Source organism: Anopheles stephensi, chromosome X, assembly GCF_013141755.1.
Source record: "Anopheles stephensi strain Indian chromosome X, UCI_ANSTEP_V1.0, whole genome shotgun sequence".
Lineage (NCBI taxonomy): Eukaryota > Metazoa > Arthropoda > Insecta > Diptera > Culicidae > Anopheles > Anopheles stephensi.
Genome location: NC_050201.1, coordinates 397,517 through 419,799, shown reverse-complemented (window position 1 = coordinate 419,799; position 22,283 = coordinate 397,517). Strand labels below are relative to the sequence as shown.

At 46.4% G+C, this 22,283-nt stretch overlaps 1 protein-coding gene across 5 annotated transcripts; it reads left to right on the top strand.

Annotated features, from left to right (window-relative positions):
- The first annotated feature begins 1,398 nt into the window (after positions 1 to 1,398).
- On the top strand, positions 1,399 to 22,135 carry LOC118517409 (zinc finger protein 1). 5 transcript variants are annotated; one of them, XM_036063498.1, is made up of 6 exons: positions 1,399 to 1,561; positions 2,252 to 3,103; positions 6,499 to 6,608; positions 9,768 to 10,400; positions 13,826 to 16,772; positions 16,854 to 17,296. In XM_036063498.1, exons 2-6 carry the CDS (start codon positions 3,019 to 3,021, stop codon positions 17,051 to 17,053), a joined length of 3,975 nt encoding a protein of 1,324 aa, XP_035919391.1. In that variant the 5' UTR covers positions 1,399 to 1,561; positions 2,252 to 3,018; the 3' UTR covers positions 17,054 to 17,296. The 5 variants fall into 5 exon arrangements, with proteins under 5 accessions (XP_035919391.1, XP_035919382.1, XP_035919402.1 ...); XM_036063489.1 differs by lacking the exons at positions 1,399 to 1,561; positions 2,252 to 3,103 and adding an exon at positions 3,891 to 4,909 and having other exon boundaries at positions 16,854 to 22,135; XM_036063509.1 differs by lacking the exons at positions 1,399 to 1,561; positions 2,252 to 3,103 and adding an exon at positions 4,963 to 5,063.
- Positions 22,136 to 22,283: the final 148 nt, after the last annotated feature.

Sequence of the window (22,283 nt, the reverse complement as noted above, 5' to 3'; positions counted from 1 at the left end):
AAGTTTTCAACCGAAAAAGTAACACACTAGCGAAGAATCAGTAGAAGTGAACAAAAAAACGTATAGCCAAGCATACATGTATACGCAACAACAGAAAAAACACAACGTACAACATCCGTAGTTTACACATTTTACAGGGTTTCTGAGATGAACTAGTAAAGTCTAACCGCTGATTCAAGATGCAGAGGACCGTGATAAATGAGGGTGAGCAAACCACAGATAGAACTGAACAGAAATATAGCAGCACTGTCATTGCTGAAGCACAATTGTATGAAAGTGTATCAAAAATTGTGAATTATCAAGATCATCTTGAACGTGTTCGTTCTGTAAGTTATCCAGGTTTAGCAATTGGTTTCAGAAATATTGTGAATTGCATGAAATTATTCACCAACAGATAATCAAGGGATAGTAGGAAACTATACTGTCAACAAATATTGCTCATAGAATACAAGATTTCCAGGGACCAGTTCTACCTGTTCTTTACCTTGAACCAGAGTCGAGAAATGTCTTACTACCATTGCTAATTAATCTCTGAAACCCTGTATCGTCGTTTTTCTATTTTGTTGCATATTTTTGAATTTCGTTCTAATTTTCATCTCCTTAGCTGCAACCTACCGTTTCATCACCCACACTACGCACAATGGTGCTCACTCTTTCTACCACACTCACACGCTTGTTCGCCTTTTTTACTTATCTTTTTCTTCGTGAAGTGAGGCTGTGTAAAGTGTATGTGTGTGTGTGTGTGTGTTTATGTGTGGCTGTGTCCTGGGAAGAGGAAAAGGGGTTAAAAATGAAAAACGTAAGGTTATGGAAAATGTGCCCAGTACTTCATGCATCTTTCCCTTGCTTATTATCGGTCACTCACCGGTTTTCTGGACGTGCTGGAGAAACTCCGGCATTTCCGAGAGGTTGCGAAGAAAAGGAAGTTGCACGGAACATGCAAAACCCTGCGAGATCGCGCTATACCCGCCACTGGTGCGGATTATCACGATGATCGTGTTTTTTTGTTTGTTCTTTTTCTCTCTCCCACACTCATTCCTCGATCTTCGTCAGTTTTCCACCCCGTCTATTGCTCACCTCGTTCGTCTCGCTCACGCGTCACTCACGCAGTTCATTCATTATGTTCATCCGTGGGCACGACAGATTCATTCGTTCTCGGTTCGCAGCTGTGTACACAATACGGCAAATCGCGCCTTCTCGCTCGCTCCCAGCTGTTTTCCGGCTCACTCTGGCGCAATGTAACCCACAGCGAAGCGCACCGTCGAAGCACTTGCAAAAGGGGAAAAGGACACTCACGGCGCAAAAAGAAAGAGAGACCGGACACAGACCGAACACACCGGGTATAGCGGGCCCATGGGCGCACCGGAGCGCGTTGCATGCAATTGCTGCTAGTCTTGCTGAAGAGTTCGTAGTGTAAACATGTGCTAGCGGACGTCGACGCTTACCGACGACGCTTAAAAACGACGCAAACGACGGCGACGACGACGACGGGTGTTTTTTTTCGGTTCCTTTGTGTGTGCCATATACACACATGGCCACGCATATACATACAACATATTCGGTTAGTGTAACGAGATGCCAACAAGAGGAAGAAAAAGGGCGCGCAAAACAAGTAGTAATTTTCTCGATCAAACGTAGACTGGATCATGGTTGCAAAGGCTCGTTTCGTGTAGTACTGAAGTAAGGAGCCAGTGGAAGTTTGCGAAGCAACCAGAACTTACAGTAAGAATAAAGCGCGTGTGTGAGGACAGTGTGCACAAGTGAAGACATCTCCTGGATATCTCATGCGTCAAAACCTCAAAATCAAACAATCACCATCAACCAATCTGTCGGGGTAGCACGATTTCATCTTCTGGCAGTGTATATGTGGTGCTTGATAAAGACTACGATCGAGAGCCTCGACTCGAACAGGGGACAAGTGTTATAACTAGACCCAGCTAAACTACATCAGTCTTTTGTTGTTCTCGAGTCTCATTAACATTTTCCAATTCCTTTACCAACATATGGCTAGTTTTCCTGCAGTACTAATCCACAATCAAAAATCACAACCATATCTTGAGAGAGCGATCCCTTCAAGCCCTTGTGGCAGTGGACAAACAAGTGTGTTGCTTTTCAGGAGTGCTTCTAATACAACCAAGTGAACACTCTGCGCTATCTGCTTTACGATCGCTTCTTAGTTTTAGCAGCGTTTGAACCTATCTTAATCATAGTTTCCCTTCAATCTATTCTTTCTCAATTGCGTTTTCTACAGTGATCTAGAAGTACGAAACCAAACAAAGAGTTTCAGTGTGTGTTATTACAGTGAAGCAAATGAGTGCATACTTCATAAGTTAGTGTGACGTAGTACCATCAAAACTTACAAATGGTCCAGAGTGTGATGTCTCTGTGACCTATCGTGTGCGACAGTAAAAACGCAAGTGTCAGTTGTGTCTGGGAAAGTCTGTACGTGTGTCTATGTGTGTGTGTGTGCTTTTTTTGCATCAGACAGGCAGGGACACCACCACCGCGGAATGAGCGGCCGGCAACAATCGGGACCGTGCCGTACCGTGTGTGTGGGGTGCGTGGTGTACGCACACCCTGTCCACCATTTGCCGCACACCACACACCGGTGAACCGTGTCTTCTATCAACGGGTGACTGGTGGGTACGAGAAACAAAAAAAAAACAGCCACCAATCAAACCATTTGTCATCAAAGCGAGAAAAACCAATAAGAGCAAAGAAGTGAAAAAAAGTGTCTATCGGGCGTTCTGAATTTCGTAGTGTTTTTTTTTCTTTTATTGCGCGAGTACGTATCGGTGGAGGCGCATGGTGCTTCAAGTGTTTTCTTTTAATTATTATTAAAAAAGAAATAATATAAAATTTAGAAAAATATAGTCGCTAGTGATCGGACGTTGTGTATTGTGTGTGCTTGTGTGGGGGTAGAGTAACTCTTCAATCAGGCAGCCAGCAATACGAGCACGATAGCGAACGACGTGGACGATCGACCTGCGACGCCCATTTACTACAACATCCCAATCAATGGTGTCCTGCAGCGTTGCTGTGTCGACGTACTACAACGTGGAAGAAAGTATCATGCCATCTTCGACCAAGTTTTCCCTGCAATGTAAGTCTCCGGGGCCTCCAAAATGGGCTTTATCAATACGTCTATGTGAGTGTGTGAGTGAGTGAGTGTGTGCACGTATCTAAAAAAAAGGACAAAAGCAAGATCTCTTACTGGAGATGATCAACCTTACTGCAAACACCCAATCCCATACCGCTTATGTACAGCTAAAGCTATCTCCGGACTTGAATTCGCGTAAAAGCCGAACGACCCGATTGAGAGCCAACACACACCTTCCCCGTGTTGTATGTGTGTGTGTTGTTTTTTTTCTTCACTCTCTTCCCACTTCCTGCCTCATTCCCGCACGTTGATTTATCTCCTTCGAATAGCCCGTGCCTGTGTTTCGAGTCACCTTCAGCGCATTGCAGGATGCACAACACAAGCACACACCTTGCTGTATCCTTCCACAGTAGGACCTTCTCGCTCTTGAGCGCCGCTCGGACTCCTCCCATCTTGTGTGTGTGCTGCTGAAATGGCTTCGGTGCTGCTATGCGCATACCTTGGTCTTACCCAGGTTTGTTTGTTCCTTCCTATTTTCTCGATAAGGTATTTTCCGTTGCCGGCAATCTTTATCGTTCAGAGACCCCTTTTGCTGTGCGAAGTGCTTTCTACTGATGGAAGGTATATGCGGTACTTTAAGATGTTGTATCTATATTTCCCAATAGCTAAGCGTCTTTTACGTTTCTGTAAATGTACGGGGAATGCTAGAAAGGGGAAGCTGTACCTCTTGTTGTAATCAGCGTTCCGAAGTGCCTACCAGGTAGGGGAAGTGTTTCTGCAGTTGAAGTGATGACTCGCCCAACATCTGCAAGTGCGACAAGATTGAACAGGAGTTGGTACTGCTACGGTGTTACGGTGAAATCTGATCGCATCTCTAGTGCTTCCTATACGCATTACTTGATCAGCGAGTGAGATCTTCTCGGGCCCTCGTCAAGTGAGAGATTCAAAGAACGAATAGCTTTGAAAGTTATTCAACCGCATCTCGCATTCGTCAAACAAGCTGCTGTTTCGCAATTAATTGCCTAAGGTGTCTGTGTCTAGACAAACGCTTCACCAGCATGCGGAAGCATCCATTCTGTTCAGAGTTCCCCCGCCGCTAATTTGCGATTCCAATGTCCGATGCAAACAATCAACAAAACGTGCTTTAGCACCAAAACACCACCGGGCTTAATGGTGATTCGCTGCAATGTTAGCAAAACGATGAAGCGTACCATCGCATCTCAGCTGATTCTCGTCTTCTATCGTTACGGGAGCACCACGAGCAATGTTAACGCGTTACTGCTACTTGCGTCAACGAAGTAACACAAGCTGATCACCACCCTCCCACACGCAGACGGGTGATCCTGCTGGAAATCTCTAAACGTGTTCCTCCTCTATCGGAAAGGTTTTGTGCGCTCGGAAATTAGACTTCCGCCTGTGTTAACCGCAATCACCGGATCGCGGTATATGTGTTGTGGAACCCGTTATCAAGCAGTGGAGTTGTTCCCACTGTACGCCAAAGGCGATCGGTAGTGGCCAACGATTATTACTGCGACAGCACCACCAACAGCAAGAAGACTTAAAACACAGCACAGTTGTACACTGTTCTGCAAGATCATCGTACGGAGCGTGCGATAATGCCTCACAAACCAGTGCCAGTGTGCCTTACTTACATACACTCTGTGTGTATGTGTGTGCGTGTGTGTGTGTGTGTGTGTGTGTGTGTGTGTGTGTGTGTGTGTGTATGCGACTGTGAAACGTTCAATTATCAGCTCCCAGGAGGCATTGGAGTATTCCCCCGGCGAAAGGGTACCGAAAATGAAGAACTAGGTACGCAACCGGAGGCACCTAGTGGCCTTCGCTGATGCACATACACGCCATAGTCGGCTAGAGACCGTAAGTGTGTGTGTACTCGGAGGCGGACTGCGGACCGTGATAATGGTGGTCCCCGCATCCAGTATCCCCGACCAACGAACGGGGCAGGGTTAGTGATAATAGTGAAGTGTGGCCTGCGTTGGGCCCGCGATAGTGTGTGGCGTGGTTGACGGAAGAATTTATTGACGGAAATTCTGGTGAAACCATACCGTACATTAACAACACATCAGTACGGTCGCGTGTGGATGGGGGTTTGCTGTCGAACCCGACAGGTTGTTCCGTGTTTGATTTCTAGCCCGAAAGATTCCGTTCCGGTTGAACAGTGTGCGAGGTACTTGCTACCCGAGAGCGTGTTATCTGTAACACACGGTTAGGTTTGCTGAGGCCCGTGGTGAGGAACGCCGTACTAACACGTGGCCCGTCAGGGGAAGTGGTCTTGATTCTCCCGGAGCATCTGCCGGGTTTATGGAGCGTTCCATTAACCCTTTTGACAAATGAAGTCTTCACTTTGAAGTTTTGCACAGTATTTGAGGAGATTTGTAGATTAGATTTAAGGGCGTTTTATCTTAACACCGCAGTGAAAACTACGATCGGCATCTTTTGAACGCTTATCACCAACAGAATACCCAATTGTCACAACATAAGATTAGATTATATCAGAATTCTAGGATAAACTCACAGTTTTTAAAGCGTGTCTTCTTCATCTCTATGCCATTCAACGTATGCTTTTCTTTTAATGTCAGTGCATGAAGACGATTAAGAATCTTTTTCCCTTTCGAAGCTATAAAAATTTCCAAGGTTTAGAAGAGCTGTTCGCATTCATTACAGATACGTTAATGCAAGCTGTAAGGAGTTCAAGAAACGGCTTCCTTTCATTCTCAAAATTCGAATGCTAGCTCGAGCCATCTACTCCAGCCATCACCCCACATCGTGGACGTCCTTGGAATGTCTTAGCCTAAATTTGCCCCTAAAATATGTCGTCATCGAATCGATCTTCAACAGAACAGCTTTTCAACTCTGACGCAAACTTGCGAGTCGCACACAAAATGGTGGTGAAATGATTATGGTTTCCAATCGAGCGTTTTCCATTGGTTGGAAGCGTTATACGCGCGTTTAGCGTTACCAGTACAATTCATTGGGCAGGTGCAAACAAACAACCCTTTATCACCGATCTCCCCACTCCAAAACCAAACGAAACCCTCCCCAAAACGACCGAAAGGGCGGGATCGGCTGGTGGTATGTCTATAGCTGTGCGCGTGCCTCACCTTTTTCACGGACGTCCGGTGACGGTCAACGTAGCTGATCTAAATCGCTATATATAGAGTAAGGGATAACGTGTTCGGTTCGTGGCGCTGGCGCTTCGCTCTTCCTAGTGAGATTTTGCTTTATTTTTTTCCTATTTGTGATGTTCGTGCTTGTGTTTGGGTGTGGGGCTTTTCGTTGCAACATTTAGACGACTTTTTTCTTCGTTTAGTCACTTCACACAACTCAAACATCACTAATGTTTCGCTAAGTTTTATTTACCTCTTGCTCAAATTTTGCAGTTCCTTCCTTGCCATCCGGATTACCGAAGGACAGTGAAAACGATGCACTAGCGGACGGCGATTGCTGCGTTCAGTGCTCTCAGTGCCACCAGACGGTTCAGGGAATCGAGGTAAGTCCAAAGATCGATGTTCTATTTCTTCGCCTTCCACACACTCGGACCTTAGCAAAACAGATTGAATAAGGGTTTTTTTTCCTTGCATTTTCGAATCTACTCCTGGGTAAGAAGATAGGTTCGTGTTCAGGTCAGTCTCACAATCTGAACAATGTTTCAAAGTTTTGCCTTAGAACCAGCCCAACAGAAAAAGAAAAATCTCTCAGTTCGAAGAAAAATAAATCCATACTCCGGTAAATTCCAACGACCCAGAACATCATCTCTTCCCCCCAAAACACCACCCACCTTGATAGGTTTTTTTTTTGTTGCCCTCCCAAATACTTTTCAATGCACACGCGGGTTGATCGATTGGTGCTATTTTTCGATTTTTGATGCTACATACCCATTTTTAACTACACTCGACCTCGGACCACTCTCGCGTTACGCATTCGCTCCACCATTCGAAACCGTTTTGGGTGGCGGATCACTATTTGTCGTCCAGCTCCGTCTTTTGCCCACTAAGGGAACCACCGCGAACGTGAGTTCTGTGGCGCAGGGTGCGAGCGGACCGAGCCGTTGAAAAAATAAATTTAGTCCAGGTTGTTTTTAGTAGTTTTTTGCTTTCATTTTCTTATCTTTAATGGCAGTTTTGCTGCACCGTTCCACCGTGCTTGCCGTTCCACCGATCGCTCGGAAAACCTGGGGAAAAATCACAACCGCACAAGCGAGCTACTGCACGCTGTACGTCAATCCGCATCGGGCCGGACTATTTTTAGCTGGAAGTTTTATTATTACGCCACGAATCCAGAAGCCACTGATAAAGCGGATATTGTATTTGAAAAACAACACTATATAGATAAGCAACACATTTCGACTGCTTTGAGGCCAATTAAATGTCGGTGGATTCAACAATGGTTAGCTTAATCTGATTTTTAAATAACATTCCGTAAAACTTCAACTCCAACGGCTCTAATTATGGAAGACAAAAAAAACTCAGTGAGAATGAGTTTTAGAATATGGAAGAGCAAAGAAGTCGATCAATAACCGACGACCAATAGTGATCGGAGACTTTGCCAACAGTTGTAGACTTTGACGTACCTTCCAATGGAAAACCAGATGGAGCGAGCACTGCTTCAAAAAAGTTTCCCCGCGTAACAGAGTGCGGAAGTAGAATTAGTACGAAACCGAAAGGAAAAAAGAAACCAGAACAACATAACCTCCAAATGGCTAAACTCCCCACAATTCTAGCCACTGTGCATGTGCGTGTGTCTGTGAGAGGGTTTTTTATTTCGCTTCCAATTTTGCGTACATGCTTGGTCGTGTTTATTTTGAGATTTGATTTGCCATAAAAGAAGCCTCACCAAATCCAAATCCTGCAACATCCAACAGAAACTGGGGCACCCAGCCTTCGCTACAGTACGCCTTTTTGGAAATTGGAGCGCAGTGGAGAGCAGGCAGTATGAGATGGATGAGCGGCAGCAGTAGAAAAAGAATAATAAAATCTAGTCTCAATAAACAATTTACAATTGTCGTTGTGACTTTTAGGAAGAGGGGCAGGATGGAAGCGACAGGATGGGACGACAAGGGCGAAGGGTAGAAACGGTATAATGATTAACTGCGAGCAAACACAGCAGACACACACTCTTGGGAAGGTAGGCCATTTGATGATAAGCGTCCAGAAAGCAGAGCATCATCATTCACGGTATCAACAACATGTCGTTTGAATGAAGGCTTGCGAAGGTTTTCCTGCCATTTTAGCGGGGCGTACACTACACAACGCAAATAGGTGACGGAGAAAGAAGGTAACGAGAGACGCGCGAGACGCAAACGTGTGTGTGTGTGTGTGTGTGTGTGTGTGTAAGTTAGTGAGAAAATGATTGAGTCGGCCTAGAAAGCTTGGCAATCGAAGCATGAGTGGTGTGTGTGTGTGTGTGTGTGTGTGTGTGTGTGTGTGTGTGTGTGTGTGTGTTTGTGTGTGTGTGTCTGCTGCCCCGAGGCTCAGACGTGCCAGATCATGACAGGTTCGACGGGCAGATTAAACCAAGGTGCAGGTTTACGTTTAAACCAAGTAGACAAACAAAAAACAATCAGCGGTTGATAACATCCTAGCTTCTTTTGCACCGTACACACCGTGCTTAGCAGTCACTGGGAAAGAGTGAGCCGGTGAAGGATGAACGTCAAGCATTACGTCAAGGATCACGCATTCGCACAATAATCGCTCTAGCTCCGTGGGCGAATTAAGTAGAGATTTCTGTGACCGTTGTTGTTACTCTGCCCGATTCGCCTCGACCTCCATCCATGATGTGTATGTGTGACGACACTATGATGGAGGGGAAGGGTGAAAACCGGTGGTATGCGAAACGAGAGCAATTGATTGCAATTGATGACAGCACGGGACATCAACACAAGGGTCCCAGTGAAGCATTGCCGCCAGCAAGTAAATCGAACCGCCCGAGTTAGTAAAAATTGCAAATAGAATGCTCCGCTATGGTAACAGCTAAGCTAAGACTGTACCGCCATTACTTGATGACAGTTTGACGTTTCTGTGCTGGTTATAAACAGGTTAGAAGTAATTCTTAAATGGAAATCACACATGATTTCACATGGTAAACTGGAAGTCATATTGTTTAGCTATTTCCCGCTTTGCTACAAGAATGCGGCATTTTAATGTCTGCAGTCGGACGTTGTAGCAGGTCTCCTATAACAGTCCTCATTAGTGAAGTGCCTCGTGGAATGCAATGACGATGTACCATTCTATGTCTGCAGTCGTGTCAGATGACAAACTCCAATACGCATAGATAGTATTACGTCATTTTCCCCATCTACCTTTACGTTATTGCAGCTTTTAAAGAGGCGAATGAAGTTTTTAAGACTCAAAGCCTCTATAAATAATGGAAAAAAAAGTTATTGCAGCTACATAAAGCTAGTAGCTAGACAAATCGCCATCTACGTAAGTGAAGCAGTTTCACCGTGATTCATAGCCAATCAAACGAAACCTATCGTATGGAGCGCACTAGTTTGATAGAAAAAGAAACCCATGAGTCATACAATGCTCGTGACTAATGTGCGCTTCTGCAACAATAAAGCAACCCCAATCTGGTCGACGTGGATGGCAAGATCACCTCCATTTCCAACGACGCCATTTAACGCAACATTTCCTTTTTGCCTCTGTTCCAGGCGCTGAAAGAACACATTCAGCTTAATCATAGCAGTGGTCCAGAAGGCCCGAGAGCAAAGTTCTCGAACGATACAGCCGAACCGGACGGCGACGACGACGAAGAAGACGACGACGATCAGAACGACAACATCATGGCGGAGGAGGACGAACATCACGTCGATCCGGACGCAGCCTCACCACCACCTGCCGCTCCCCCAGAGCCACCGGTGACCAGCGCGGTGGGAAGCCGTGCCAGCGGTGATCTGATCGGTAGCCGTCTGCAAGCGAAGTGCGTCAGCTTGCTCCAGCTCCAGCAGCAAAAACATCAAGCCTCGGTAAAGGCGCTAGACGACGAGCCGGAAGATGACGACGACCCAGAGGTACCGTCCGGTACGACTCCACGGGATCTACTTATGGCGGGTTTGACACCGCAAACCGTAGCGGACAACCTACCGTATGGTCCACGTTCCATGGTGATTAGCCCGGCCCAGGACGGCAGCAGTAATTCCAGCAGCGGACCCAGCTTACCAACCGGCGGCACAGTTAAGGACACTGATCTAGCGGTGTACGACTGTTCCCAGTGTCCGACCACATTCACTAGCCGGGATCAGCTGGAACGTCACGAGTTGCATCATCCACCATCGGCAGATGCGGTAAGTAGTGATATGTTGAAAGGTCTCTAAAATTAACCGAACTTGATAGGAGTGTTGTAGCACCAAACAACCAACTCCACACACACCGTCTATTACCTGCGCTAGATGTGAATGTGCTTAAGATGCGATTCAGATGTATATCTATAGCAGTCACGAGCGTACGCTAGCTATAACTTCTCATAATGAACTGAATTGGGGCGGATTAATGGCACATATCTTCGTATATCGCCCCTGAACCATCGCCGCCTGCCATTCCACCTGTGACGCAGGGTGCGGGTTTTCTCGACTGGCAGAAGGGGCCCAATACTGAACCCCTCTTAGCTTAGTAGCTGCTGCTCATCTGCTTCACAAAGAATTCTTGCACAGGGGCATTTTTAAATTATCACGTTAGGTTACTGCTGCTGCTGCTGCAAAACCACGCCGCTTCCACGAATTCCACGGTGATGGCAAACGGTGGCGGGGCGAATGCTTGAACGTTCGAAGGTTACGGCGATCGAAGTCTCGGCTCTGCGGTAGTCTCAACGAGCACTTCACAACGCCTCCTCCACCACCACACAATCGTTTTGATTTTCCATCACATCGCATCACAGGTCCACTCGACTCATCGTGATTCGTGATTCACTACTCCTGGCAGCAACCTTCGCCAGGTCGTCCAATATCCCCGCGTCACCTTTCACCGTACCACCACAAACTGCTGCTATCACTTTACACACCCAAGTATGGCAGAGGGCACCCTTCCAGCCTTCGCGGTAGCGTTCTTCGTTCGCTCCAACCGCAAACCGTGACTGAACAACGTTAGGGTTTTCTTTGTCCTCGTCCCATTCTTGGTCCCGTCGTACCGATACTGCCCTACCGTTCCACATCCGGTGTAGCAGAGAAAGAGATGCGTTCTTTAAACATCGATTGTGCGCCAGCAAAACGGAGACATCCCTTTGCCCTGGTTTGTTTGTTGTTTTCCCCACCCGATTTTCTTGTTAGTTTGTAACTACACGGGCGGATATCTTGATCCGTTTGAAATATGGATTTGATTTGATTTGAATTTTACAACGCGAACAAGATCTCCAACTCCAATTCACCTGTGGTTTCAAAGTTCTCCAAAAAATAAAAAAGCAAATCAAAGAACCCGGCACAATGACAGAAGCAACAAACAATACAGCAACACGCATCTAAACACCCGAAGAAGGAAGAACCAACGTCCCGGTAACTCGATTGAAATCCCGTTCCTGCAACGCGCTGACAGGCCACCGAAAACCCCGTTGCAATTATACCTATACCCCGGTCCTTGTACGTGCGTTCCTCCCGAAGCGCGTTCAACAGTGGCTCGGAACGGTTTTTATTTTTAAACCATTTTGGTTTTTTGTCTGTCGGTCTCGCGTACGGCGTATTCTCTTTCGGTCGCTGTCTGCCCTTACCATGGCCACCTTCAGCGCCACCACCAACACCACCATACAAATGTGGCCATGTGTCCTCCAAAAATGGAAAAACGTGAACATCTGCTTTCCCACCGCCGCACACGTCGGCCTATCGGCCCCCTCGACAGACTGTACACCCGTTCGCATTCTTATTGTTTTTCCCCCTTTTCCGATGCGTTTTCCCCGGGAGGAACCGGTGTTTTTCCTACCTTCAAGACGATCGACGGGCGGGCGGCGTTACTGGCACTAGGCATTCAGGCGAGCGTCTTTTCATGACCGTGTGACGAAATGACATCCCCAGACGCAACCGTTCGCTAATTTCAATTAAGCGATTGTTGCTCCGCTCACTTTAACTCCCCATCTCTTTCCCGCTGATAACAAAGGCAAATGTGCAAAACAGTACATCTTCGCGATTCGTTCATTTTAGAAAAACAATTAATCTTCTGACGAGGTTCGTGTCTTGTCTTAGATCGTATGCTTAAGAACTCCCAACTAACTATTTTGATCTAAATACAAAAACAAAATCTGATACACTTATGCGTTTTGACAGTTCCGAGTCCAACCCACTGGAACTGTCAACGATAATCCGTTTGGGTCAAACTTTTCACACTTTGTATTACTCCCAAAACAATCGAGGTCTGCTTTAACTGTTTTATGCACTTTATTGCTCAGTATGTCATCGATCATCGATGGAAACATCATTTAATGACCGTTGAATAGAAACGTTGATTTTTTCTCGACATTTGAGCAAAAACGACAACTGTGTGTTTCAATAAAAAAAAAAAAACATTTACGACGGACAGGGTCACTGGGTGTATTTATCATTCTCATGTACCGGACCGGAGTTCGGAGTGTATGATGAAAAATGACACATCCCGGTTGCGTGTGACACCCGCATTTAACCCAGCTCTAGCACTCCTTTTTCCCTTTGTCCCGAGGCCGACAGCAAAATCTTACTCTTCCGTTACTTTCTTCTTCCGCTAACACATCCCGAACTAATCCCAAAACAACAACAAAAACGAACGCACCCAAATCTCTCGCACTAGTCGACTGAGCAGGGTCGCCAAAAAACAAACGAAACGTCAGACGGAGTTGTGCGATTAAAATCGCACCTATCGTACATCGGTTTTAGAGCTAGAGCAAAAAGGGATGGTGGGAAAAGATTTTACACCTCTCACACGCACACCACAGTTCCTTCCGAAATGCGATGCTCCGTTAGCGAAAGCGACGCTAAACAACGCCAAAGAAATTCAAAAACGGAAAAGAAAACGGAGGTGCATTTTCAATTACACACACGCACACGCGCCGGAAAAACAGTCAGAGCAAGGTTTTGTTGTCGCGATGCGCCTATGTGCCTTACCGTGATGATATTTTTACCTTCCCATGTACAGCCTCACCAAGAAATGGGTAAAATACACATATATTTTACTCACCTCCATTGCGCGTTTGCTTCCAACAGCAACGCTTCCTGTTTCAGTGAGTGGAGACACTAATTCTGGGATCAATCCGGTTGGTCCGCTGTCGTTCGTCGTCAATTGATTTACATTGGGTTTTGTTGCGTTTTTTTTTTTTTTTTTTTGATTGACTACACATTTGTTTACAAGCGCCTGGCACGATAATGAGCGTTGGGATTGGCTCGATCGATTTGTGCTACTTGGGAATGCTCAACGAATTGAGCGCTTGACAGCAGGTTAGGTAACGGTATACAACGACCAGACACTGGAGAAATGGGGAAAAGGTACTCGAATGCAGAGGGAAGGATTGGATTATCTGAGAGGTTATATTTATTCACTATTTCCTCCCGCGTATTACATTGTATTTTATCGGCTAATCCGCCCGATTGTTGGCGGCCATTGTGATGTACACAATGTTACTACTACTACTACTACTAATACTACTTCTTTCACACTGTCAGTCCTACAACAACTGGCAACAGCCTGGCACCATTCTAATCCAATATATCTTCTTTATGTTCCTCTTCCTTTTTCTTATGTTTTTTTTTTCGTCAAGCAGAGTTGCAAGGTGTGTCACAAACCGTTTGCCAACGTTTACCGACTCCAGCGCCACATGATCTCCCACGACGAATCGTTGCAACGGCGCAAGTTCAAATGCAACGAATGTGATAAAGCGTTCAAATTCAAGCACCATCTGAAGGAGCACAAACGTATCCATTCGGGCGAGAAACCGTTTGTCTGCCCCAACTGTGGCAAGCGCTTCTCGCACTCCGGCTCCTACTCGAGCCACATGACCTCGAAGAAGTGCATCAACATGGGCATTAGGCTCAACCACAACAATAACAACAACAATAGCAGCAGCCACAACAACAACAATAGCACTAGCCTCAACAATAACAGTTCAAACAATAGTGGCAGCGGCAGTGACAGTAATCATCGATCACCACAGTATCCTTTCCATGCTGGTAACGGGTTGACAGGACTACCGAACGGACATGCCATTAGCACCGGAGGACTAGGCCGTTCGCCTATTAGCTTGCGACCACAGCACGGCGTAAGTGCGCTGCATCGCGATCTAGACATAGCTAGTCGGCTCGGGCTAGTCACCTCACCGTCTCCAACGTCGTCCTGCTCGTCGGCGACCAAGCACGAGCTGGACACGATCGGACAGCCGGGAGTAGACGCACTGCTGCTCACCAAGATACAGCAAGCGTCACTACTCGCGTACTCGTTCGCCATGCTCGATCCGAACATGTTGCGTCTGTTTGATTTCTCAGCCGCTGCCCAACACCAGCCGCAACAATCGTCGGCGAGTACCGAAACGCAGGAACCAATGGACGATGGTCAGCAGCGACCCGCTTCGCCGACCGGCGATGAAGACGTGCAGCAGCGACCTGAATCGGCAAAGCGACCAGCATCTTCGTCCATCGGTGTGGACGCCATCACAATGGCGCAAAACACTGCCGACGACACCCAGCAACCGAACCCGTCCGACACCGAGCGCATGGAGGTCGATGATGAGCAGGAGGAGAGCTGTGCTGTGGAGAAGGTAGAGGTGGTGATGGCATCCTGCCCAGACAGTGTACAACCTCATCTCACACCCTTTCACGATGAGGAAGACAAGCAGCGAGCTAGCACCACTTCTAGCAGTATCCATACCAGTGAACAGGTCGAGGCATCGCAACAGCCACCGAATGCGAATGACGACACCGAAAGCAAGCACGGTTTGCCAATACTTCCCAAGCAAGAACCACCAGAGGAAGTGCCACAGGATTCCATACGTTCCAGCACGAGTGCAGAAACAACGCACCACGAATTGCGTGCATCAGCCGACCGCAGATTGAACAGTGACGGTGGCTATGACGCCCCAGGTGACAAACCTATCGTGAAAGACGAGCCGTCCGAGGAGGAGATCGGTATCGATCAGATTGAAATGGTCGAACTCAAGTTAACCGATCGTGACGACCGGCTGCACTTCTCCTCACCCTCTGTCACGTCCTCACACTCCCCATCGGTTTCCGGTTCTCCGCTGCACTGTCTTTACTGCAGCGAGGAGTTTGCTACCGAGCCCGAAATGTTGCAGCACGCACGAATGTTCTGCAAACGCTCGCTGCTGCTCAACCCGTTCGTGAACGCGTCGGGCCCACTGTCACAAACCACAGCGAACGGCACTACAATTGCCAGTAGTACCAGTGGTAACAGTAGTAGCAGTTGCAGCGAGGACGATACCGACTACGACACGGTCGCTCTCAAGGGTGGCTGTGGTGGAGGTGCGTACGGACTGCATGGTAGTGTAGCCGGTGGCACTCTCGGGATGGCAGGACCACACGGTGGTGCGGGAGGTGGTGGAAAGGTGCGAGTTCGTACTTCTATCTCCGAAGAGCAGCAGAATGAGTTGAAGAAGTACTACGCTCGCAATAGTAAACCCAGCCGCGACGAGTTCCAGGCAATTGCCCAACACGTCAAGATGGAAGCGCGTGTCGTACAGGTGTGGTTCCAGAACAATCGATCACGCGAGCGCAAAATGGGAGCGGGAGCTGTTCGTCAGTATCCCACTCAGTCAGGCCCAGCGGCTGGTCAAACGGTAGCAACGGTAGGAGCACCCATCTCACCGCTCCATGCCGATCGTGCACCATCGGTCGTAGTCACCGGTCAGGACACGGGCGATCAACCGCTCGATCTATCCGTCAAAAAGGGTCTACTGACGGTAGGCGAGGCTCTGCTTAGTGCAGCCACCAATTCGCAGGCTGCTGCATCAGCACTGGCTGCCGGCACGCTACCAGCGGTGCTGCTCCAAGCAGACACCATGTCCGCCCTGAACGAAGCGATGAACCTCAGCATCAAGACGTCCTGTTCGCCGACCGCCTACTTCTACCATGACATTCATCCGATCCATGGAGTGACGGCCGGACCACAGTCCCACGGAACCGGCGGCAACCCGCTCAAGCTTGGCCTGGGCACTGGTCTTCCACGGGACACACCCTCACCGCCCCAGGATGATCGGGTTCAGCACACAGCACAATCTGCGCCAGTACCGCCGCACACACCGCACACGTTCGGCAAATATCCGCCAATACACGGACTGCACCATCCAAGCCACCACCACCATCATTCAGCCAACCAGGCCAACATGGACCAGTTGCTCCGGCAGTTCTCACCGAAACTGTCGGCTGCTGCAGCCGCCACCGGCGGTGTTATGCTGGGACGGGCGAGCCTGAGTCCTGGTGCGCGCGACATGCTACCGGACGACAGTGCGTCCAAGTACTATGCCGCCTTTCCGGACAAGAAGCATCTGCTGCAATCGATGCTGAACGTGCCGAAAAGATTGACCGGAGCTTACGGGCTCGGTGGAGGTAATGGAGGGGCCGGAGTTGCCGGTGGTAAGGATGCCGGAGGTTCACTTGCACAGCCAGCTCCGGACGCCGAGGGCCAGTACGTCTGTGATCAGTGCGACAAGACGTTCAGCAAGCACAGCTCCTTGCAACGCCACAAATACGAACATTCAGGTGAGTATCTCGCTCTTTCGCTCTTCTGGTCATTATCGCCATATTTTATCGTCTTTTGTCTGCTTCTGTCATACCGTACAGGTCAACGTCCTTACAAGTGCATGGAATGTCCGAAGGCGTTCAAGCACAAGCATCACCTAACCGAGCACAAGCGTCTGCACAGTGGCGAGAAACCGTTCCAGTGCTGCAAATGTCTGAAGCGCTTCTCGCATTCCGGCTCATACAGCCAGCACATGAACCATCGCTACTCCTACTGCAAACCGTACAGGGAGGGCAAATAAGGCAACGACCTGGGGCGGGATGTTCCGTCCCCCGGTGCTGGTCTTGCCCAACACGCTCCCTACGATCGCGATCCTGCCTTGCCCGCTAGCCAGCATCCACGCGGACTCCGTCGAGGACGTGGCGGTAGGCTTTCCCTCACATCCAACCATGGATACGGACGAACCCGGTCAGCTGGAGAGCAGAAGCAACCGTATCCCGGACCACCTCCACCACCACCGCCACCGCCACCGCCACCACCACCACTACCACAGTCTGGTCCGTTACCGGCGGTAGTACAGACGTCACCACACCTAGATGTCACTGACGAGCGGCACTGCGAGTTGACCCAGCAACCCATATACCACCACCAACATCATCACCACCATCAACACCACCATAGCATACCAGCAGCAGGCCCACCGATATTACAATCAGTCAATGTACAAGTAGTAGCACCCGACGCCATACTGCTACCTCCGCACCGGCAACACTCGCTGCTCACCGCGGTCGACACTCCGGCACCGTACCTCAACCGGAGCCTGTTTGTCGACCGTTACCTGAACGTGCCATTTCTAACCAGTGCCGAACACCAACTGACGACCAGCAGTATCGGTGCAACGGTCGGTAGTAGTGTGAGCGGTTTACATTGAGCGGTTCAAGTGCTTGTTTACGTAAAACAACGTTAAGATGGGACTTACAGGAGTTGTTACAGTCACAGGTAGCGATTGTTTATCATTGGGAAGCCATGTATTGATGTATTGCCATGCTACAGAAAATTACGTTTAAAAATGATGTGAAGAATTTGACACTAACACGCGAAAAGGATAGGAATGACGCCCAAATAGGAAGGAATGCAAAATAATGCACCCTCGAAAGGACACAAGTTATATGTTTTTTCTATATTTTAATGCTAGTTTTTCTATGATAGATTTTAATATCGCCTATCTACGGCCTAAAATACACCTTCTCCCTTCCACAATTATCCAAATCGAAACCCACAAACCTGACCCGCCCCTAACGCTACGTATTCCCGTAATTATTAATCACATACCCATTCTTTGTTTTCATCACCACGATTCGCCGCAAAACGACAGGAGGCCCAAAGAATCATTCGAAAGCCGTGTATCTTTAATTCTTAACCATTCGCTAAATTCTCCAGACATCCAGATGTCAGACGAGACGATTAGTATTATCATTGTTCATGCGACACGATTGGTTCATAAGCATGCTTATTATTTCATTGCGAACTCTGTTTTGTTTTTCTTTATGTTAATTGTTCACTTCGTTACTGACATACAGCAAACAGCAAGAAAAACTGCACGTTCCGGTCGAATTTGTTTTCATTCTAATCACATTAGTATTTGTTCACACAAAACTTGTAGGAAAGGTAAAAAGGAAAAAAAAGATGAGTTACGGACTGTCACGAAGAAGCTGGTACAGAATAGCTGTCAAACGCGCACATCGTAATCATCGGTTTTTTTTATCACCTTTTGTCTCTCTCGCTCTTTCTCTTACGCCCGAAAGTCGTACTTAACGTAACCGCAGAAAGAGAATACAGGATGAGTCACTACTGAAAGTAGAGCATATACTAAGCGAACGATTGTACCGCGCACCATCCAGCACCTCGGTGGCAAGTGTCAAATGTGACCGTGTCATAAGACATGCATTTATTATTACTATTAGTTTTATTGTTACTCGAACGTCTTCAACTACTTGTGTCCATCGATCGCCATCATGATGGGCTAGCAATATATAAGTTAGAGTCGAGAGTCTACTATCGACTAGAAATGTGCTATAAAGAAAACATTATATTTTATATTATTCTCATTATTTTATGTTTTTCGTACATGACGTACATGAGGAAGGCGATTGGCTTAAGTTGACTATAACACGCATTAATTATTAGTATCTCCTTTTCCTCTTTTTCCCACTACTCCACTACAACCCAAAAATCTGCACTTCCAACATCTCCAACAGTCGTACAGGCCAGCACAAACACACCCATCCCATGTTACTAGATTGATTTCTAATAACTAGATGGCTGAACTATCGGTGACAGTTCTCATGACAGTACAGTGATTGTATGTGTATGCGCGTGTGCGTTTGAGAGACAGGAAAGTCAAAGTATCAATCACCACACCGAGTCATATAAACATCAGACACAGGACACCGGCGCCTTTAATCTTAATCCCGAAACATTGTATCTCATTCCTATTAAGTCTAGTATATCTAGCGGCTAATTTCGAAACAATTTGTTGCAGACCAAGTGCCGGCGCGCGTATAGCGATCTAAAGGCGCGCCATGGCAAGGAATGCAAACAGCCCAGACGTGAATTCAGTTACTTATTATTCCTTTTACTATATTAATATTATATTACGGGTCCGGCGTAGGGCACCCGGCACCCACTAGCATATATAATTCCGTTACATACAAATGGAAAGAGACATCGACGATTCTGACACGCATAGCCATTAGGTTAAATACGTAGCTATTAAATTGTACTGATAAGTTCGATGTTTCAATTTATCTTAGTTGCCTTATATTACCCGGTTGAGCTATCTTTCTTCCATATTACTTAGGTACGCCGTACGTGTCACCCTTGACGCAAGATGGCGGTACACATACATGCTAGGACCAAACCAAATCGTTTCGCAGGCGAGATAATTGTTAGCCTACCCCGTTGAGAACCGTTTGCGATCGCAAACCGCTTACTATTATTCTTAAGTTTGTCCCTTGCCCGGGGGCTTTCAAAGCAAGATGGCCTACTTGGTGACGTAAGCTTTGTGATCACGGCACTACCGTTTAGTGCGTTGCTTAATGGTTCCCCTTTCCCGATCCAACGTGATATTGAACTGTGTCACTACTGGCAGTGAAAAGCGCATCTTCTACCATCAGATACTACAGAGAGAGAGAGGGAGAGAGAGAGAGAGAGAGAGAGAGATAGAGAGGAACACGCACAACATTGTGGACCAGTGAGTGTTAACTAGACAATACAATGCTAGGTTGATTGGTATACCAGTCAAACGAAATTGGAATAGACGCACTGTGGTACAGCTGCAAGGACGCACGCGTCGACGTGAATATGATTATGAATTACAAAAGAAAAGAGAAACACACATTCAAATGGCAAAAATGTTTCACAAAACAACATGACTACACCTAACCTTATCGAAAGTTATTATATCAAAATTTCTGCATTTCTGCAAACATAAACTCACTAAAGCGCTACCGTGTCATTTTTGAAGCATCAGAAGAAAAAGCTACACACACACTCTTAACACAAACACGATTTTGCATTAAAAAGCAGTCGCGATAGTCATTGGGCAAAGCACGCAAAAACGCAACACGCACCTTACAAATAATAACACTCAACATCTTCCATTAGGCGCAATGGGAATTTGGGAAAAGATATGTTCGAGCGCAGTGGTTTGAAAGAGAAGAGGAAAAAGCATACAAACAAGCTTCATTGATATCTCTACTTCACTGTTACACATTTATATAAATCAAATATTATTAAACGAAAAAAAAGCAAAAAAATGAAGCGATTCGAACAAACAGCACCAGCAGGAAAAAAACAGCTTCCACAGGGCGAAACGAAAAAAAAAACAAATAAAACTGAATTAAAAGGCATTGACTATTTTCTTATAACTAAAAACAAGCAAGAGATAGAGAGAGAGAGAAAAAAAAGGAAGTCAAAGAAAAACATCAACGAATGGCTTGTTTTGGTTTCTGTTTTTTAGTTAGTGCGTTGCAATACAGGAAAACAGAACAGAAGCACACCAGCACACTCACTCACACACTCAGACACAAAACACATGGTTGCAAAAATGCCGCAAACTACATACTTATAGCAAGGTTTCATGGTGGACTTAAACTATAAAAGGAGATAATTACTAAGCAAAAAGCATGAGAAGCGAAGAAAATGAAGAAGCCATAGGATGGAAACGAAAGATTGGAAAATGAATTTGCTAAATTGTGGAAAATAGGGCTAGGATGGGAAAGCGTGGGAAGTAGGTAGTAGAGGGCGGCCTCTTGTGTACAGAGCCCTCTAAGCTTTGTGGGAGAAATATTAGTGAAATATAGTCGAGTGTGTGGTGGTATGTGTAAAAACTGATAAGTGTGTGTGTGTGTGTGTGTGTGTGTGTGTGTGGGTGAATGGAACGTAGTACAGGACACTTGGACGAGTGTATGTGTGAGTGTGTTATAACAAGAGAAGCACAAGAGCGAAACAAAACACAAAACTAGAAAATAGTCTCCTTTAAGCGAATAGCAGCAGTAAATATTGATATTAACAAATTACATTTGGTCAAACGTCAGCAATGCTATATAAATGAAATTTTCCTCTCCTTCGTTTTCCTAAGACCGCTCACTCCCCCACCCTTTTGCAACCCAATCAATCGCACACTTACTCAGCCCGTTTGGAGGTCACAGAACATATGGCGGCTTTTCCCGTGTTGATAAGAAAATAGGGGGAAGGTTAAACAACGCTTGTCCTTTTGTTTTTTTTTTTTGCAAAACTGAGTATCCTTTCCTCCACCTCCCTTCCCCTAGCAACTCCTTTTAGCGGCTAAAATTTGCTGTTTTTTAAAGTTCTTTTGATGATCGTTAAACACAACATATGTTGTGATGACATACATATGTTGACAAAGCAAACAAACAAACCATTGTTAGTAATCCTTGTACATACCAAATTGATGCAAAAGTCTCTTTATTACTAACCCTTCCCCACACACTTTTTTCCCAATTGCTACCAATTGGATATGCAGAACACAAATTTAAAAAATAAGAAACACACACACACACAAACACAATCAGCCAATCAACCATTTCGAAACATTATTGAAACTTATACTCCGACACACTCACACGAACACGAAGTAAAATAGAAACATAAAAAATGTGACAAAAAAGAGTTAAAAGTCCAGAAGTACGATAAAAAGAAACAAGAAAGTCGGAGAAGAAATGATACAAAGCAAAAAAACATCAATTACACGTTTGTGTTGAACAAAACAGTAACAGAAACAGAAACCCAGTAAGGTAGGAACATTTTTTTATCTATATACAAACACATACCATACTACACCACCAAACAAACAAGCAAACATACTTACGAAGCGATTGATGAAATTTACGAAATTCTAGGTTAAAGCGAAAACAAACAAATGGCAAAACTTATTAAAGTATGCACTAAAACATACGAAATGTCGCCACGTTGTTACACTACTACATGAGCAGCAACAAGGAAAAGCA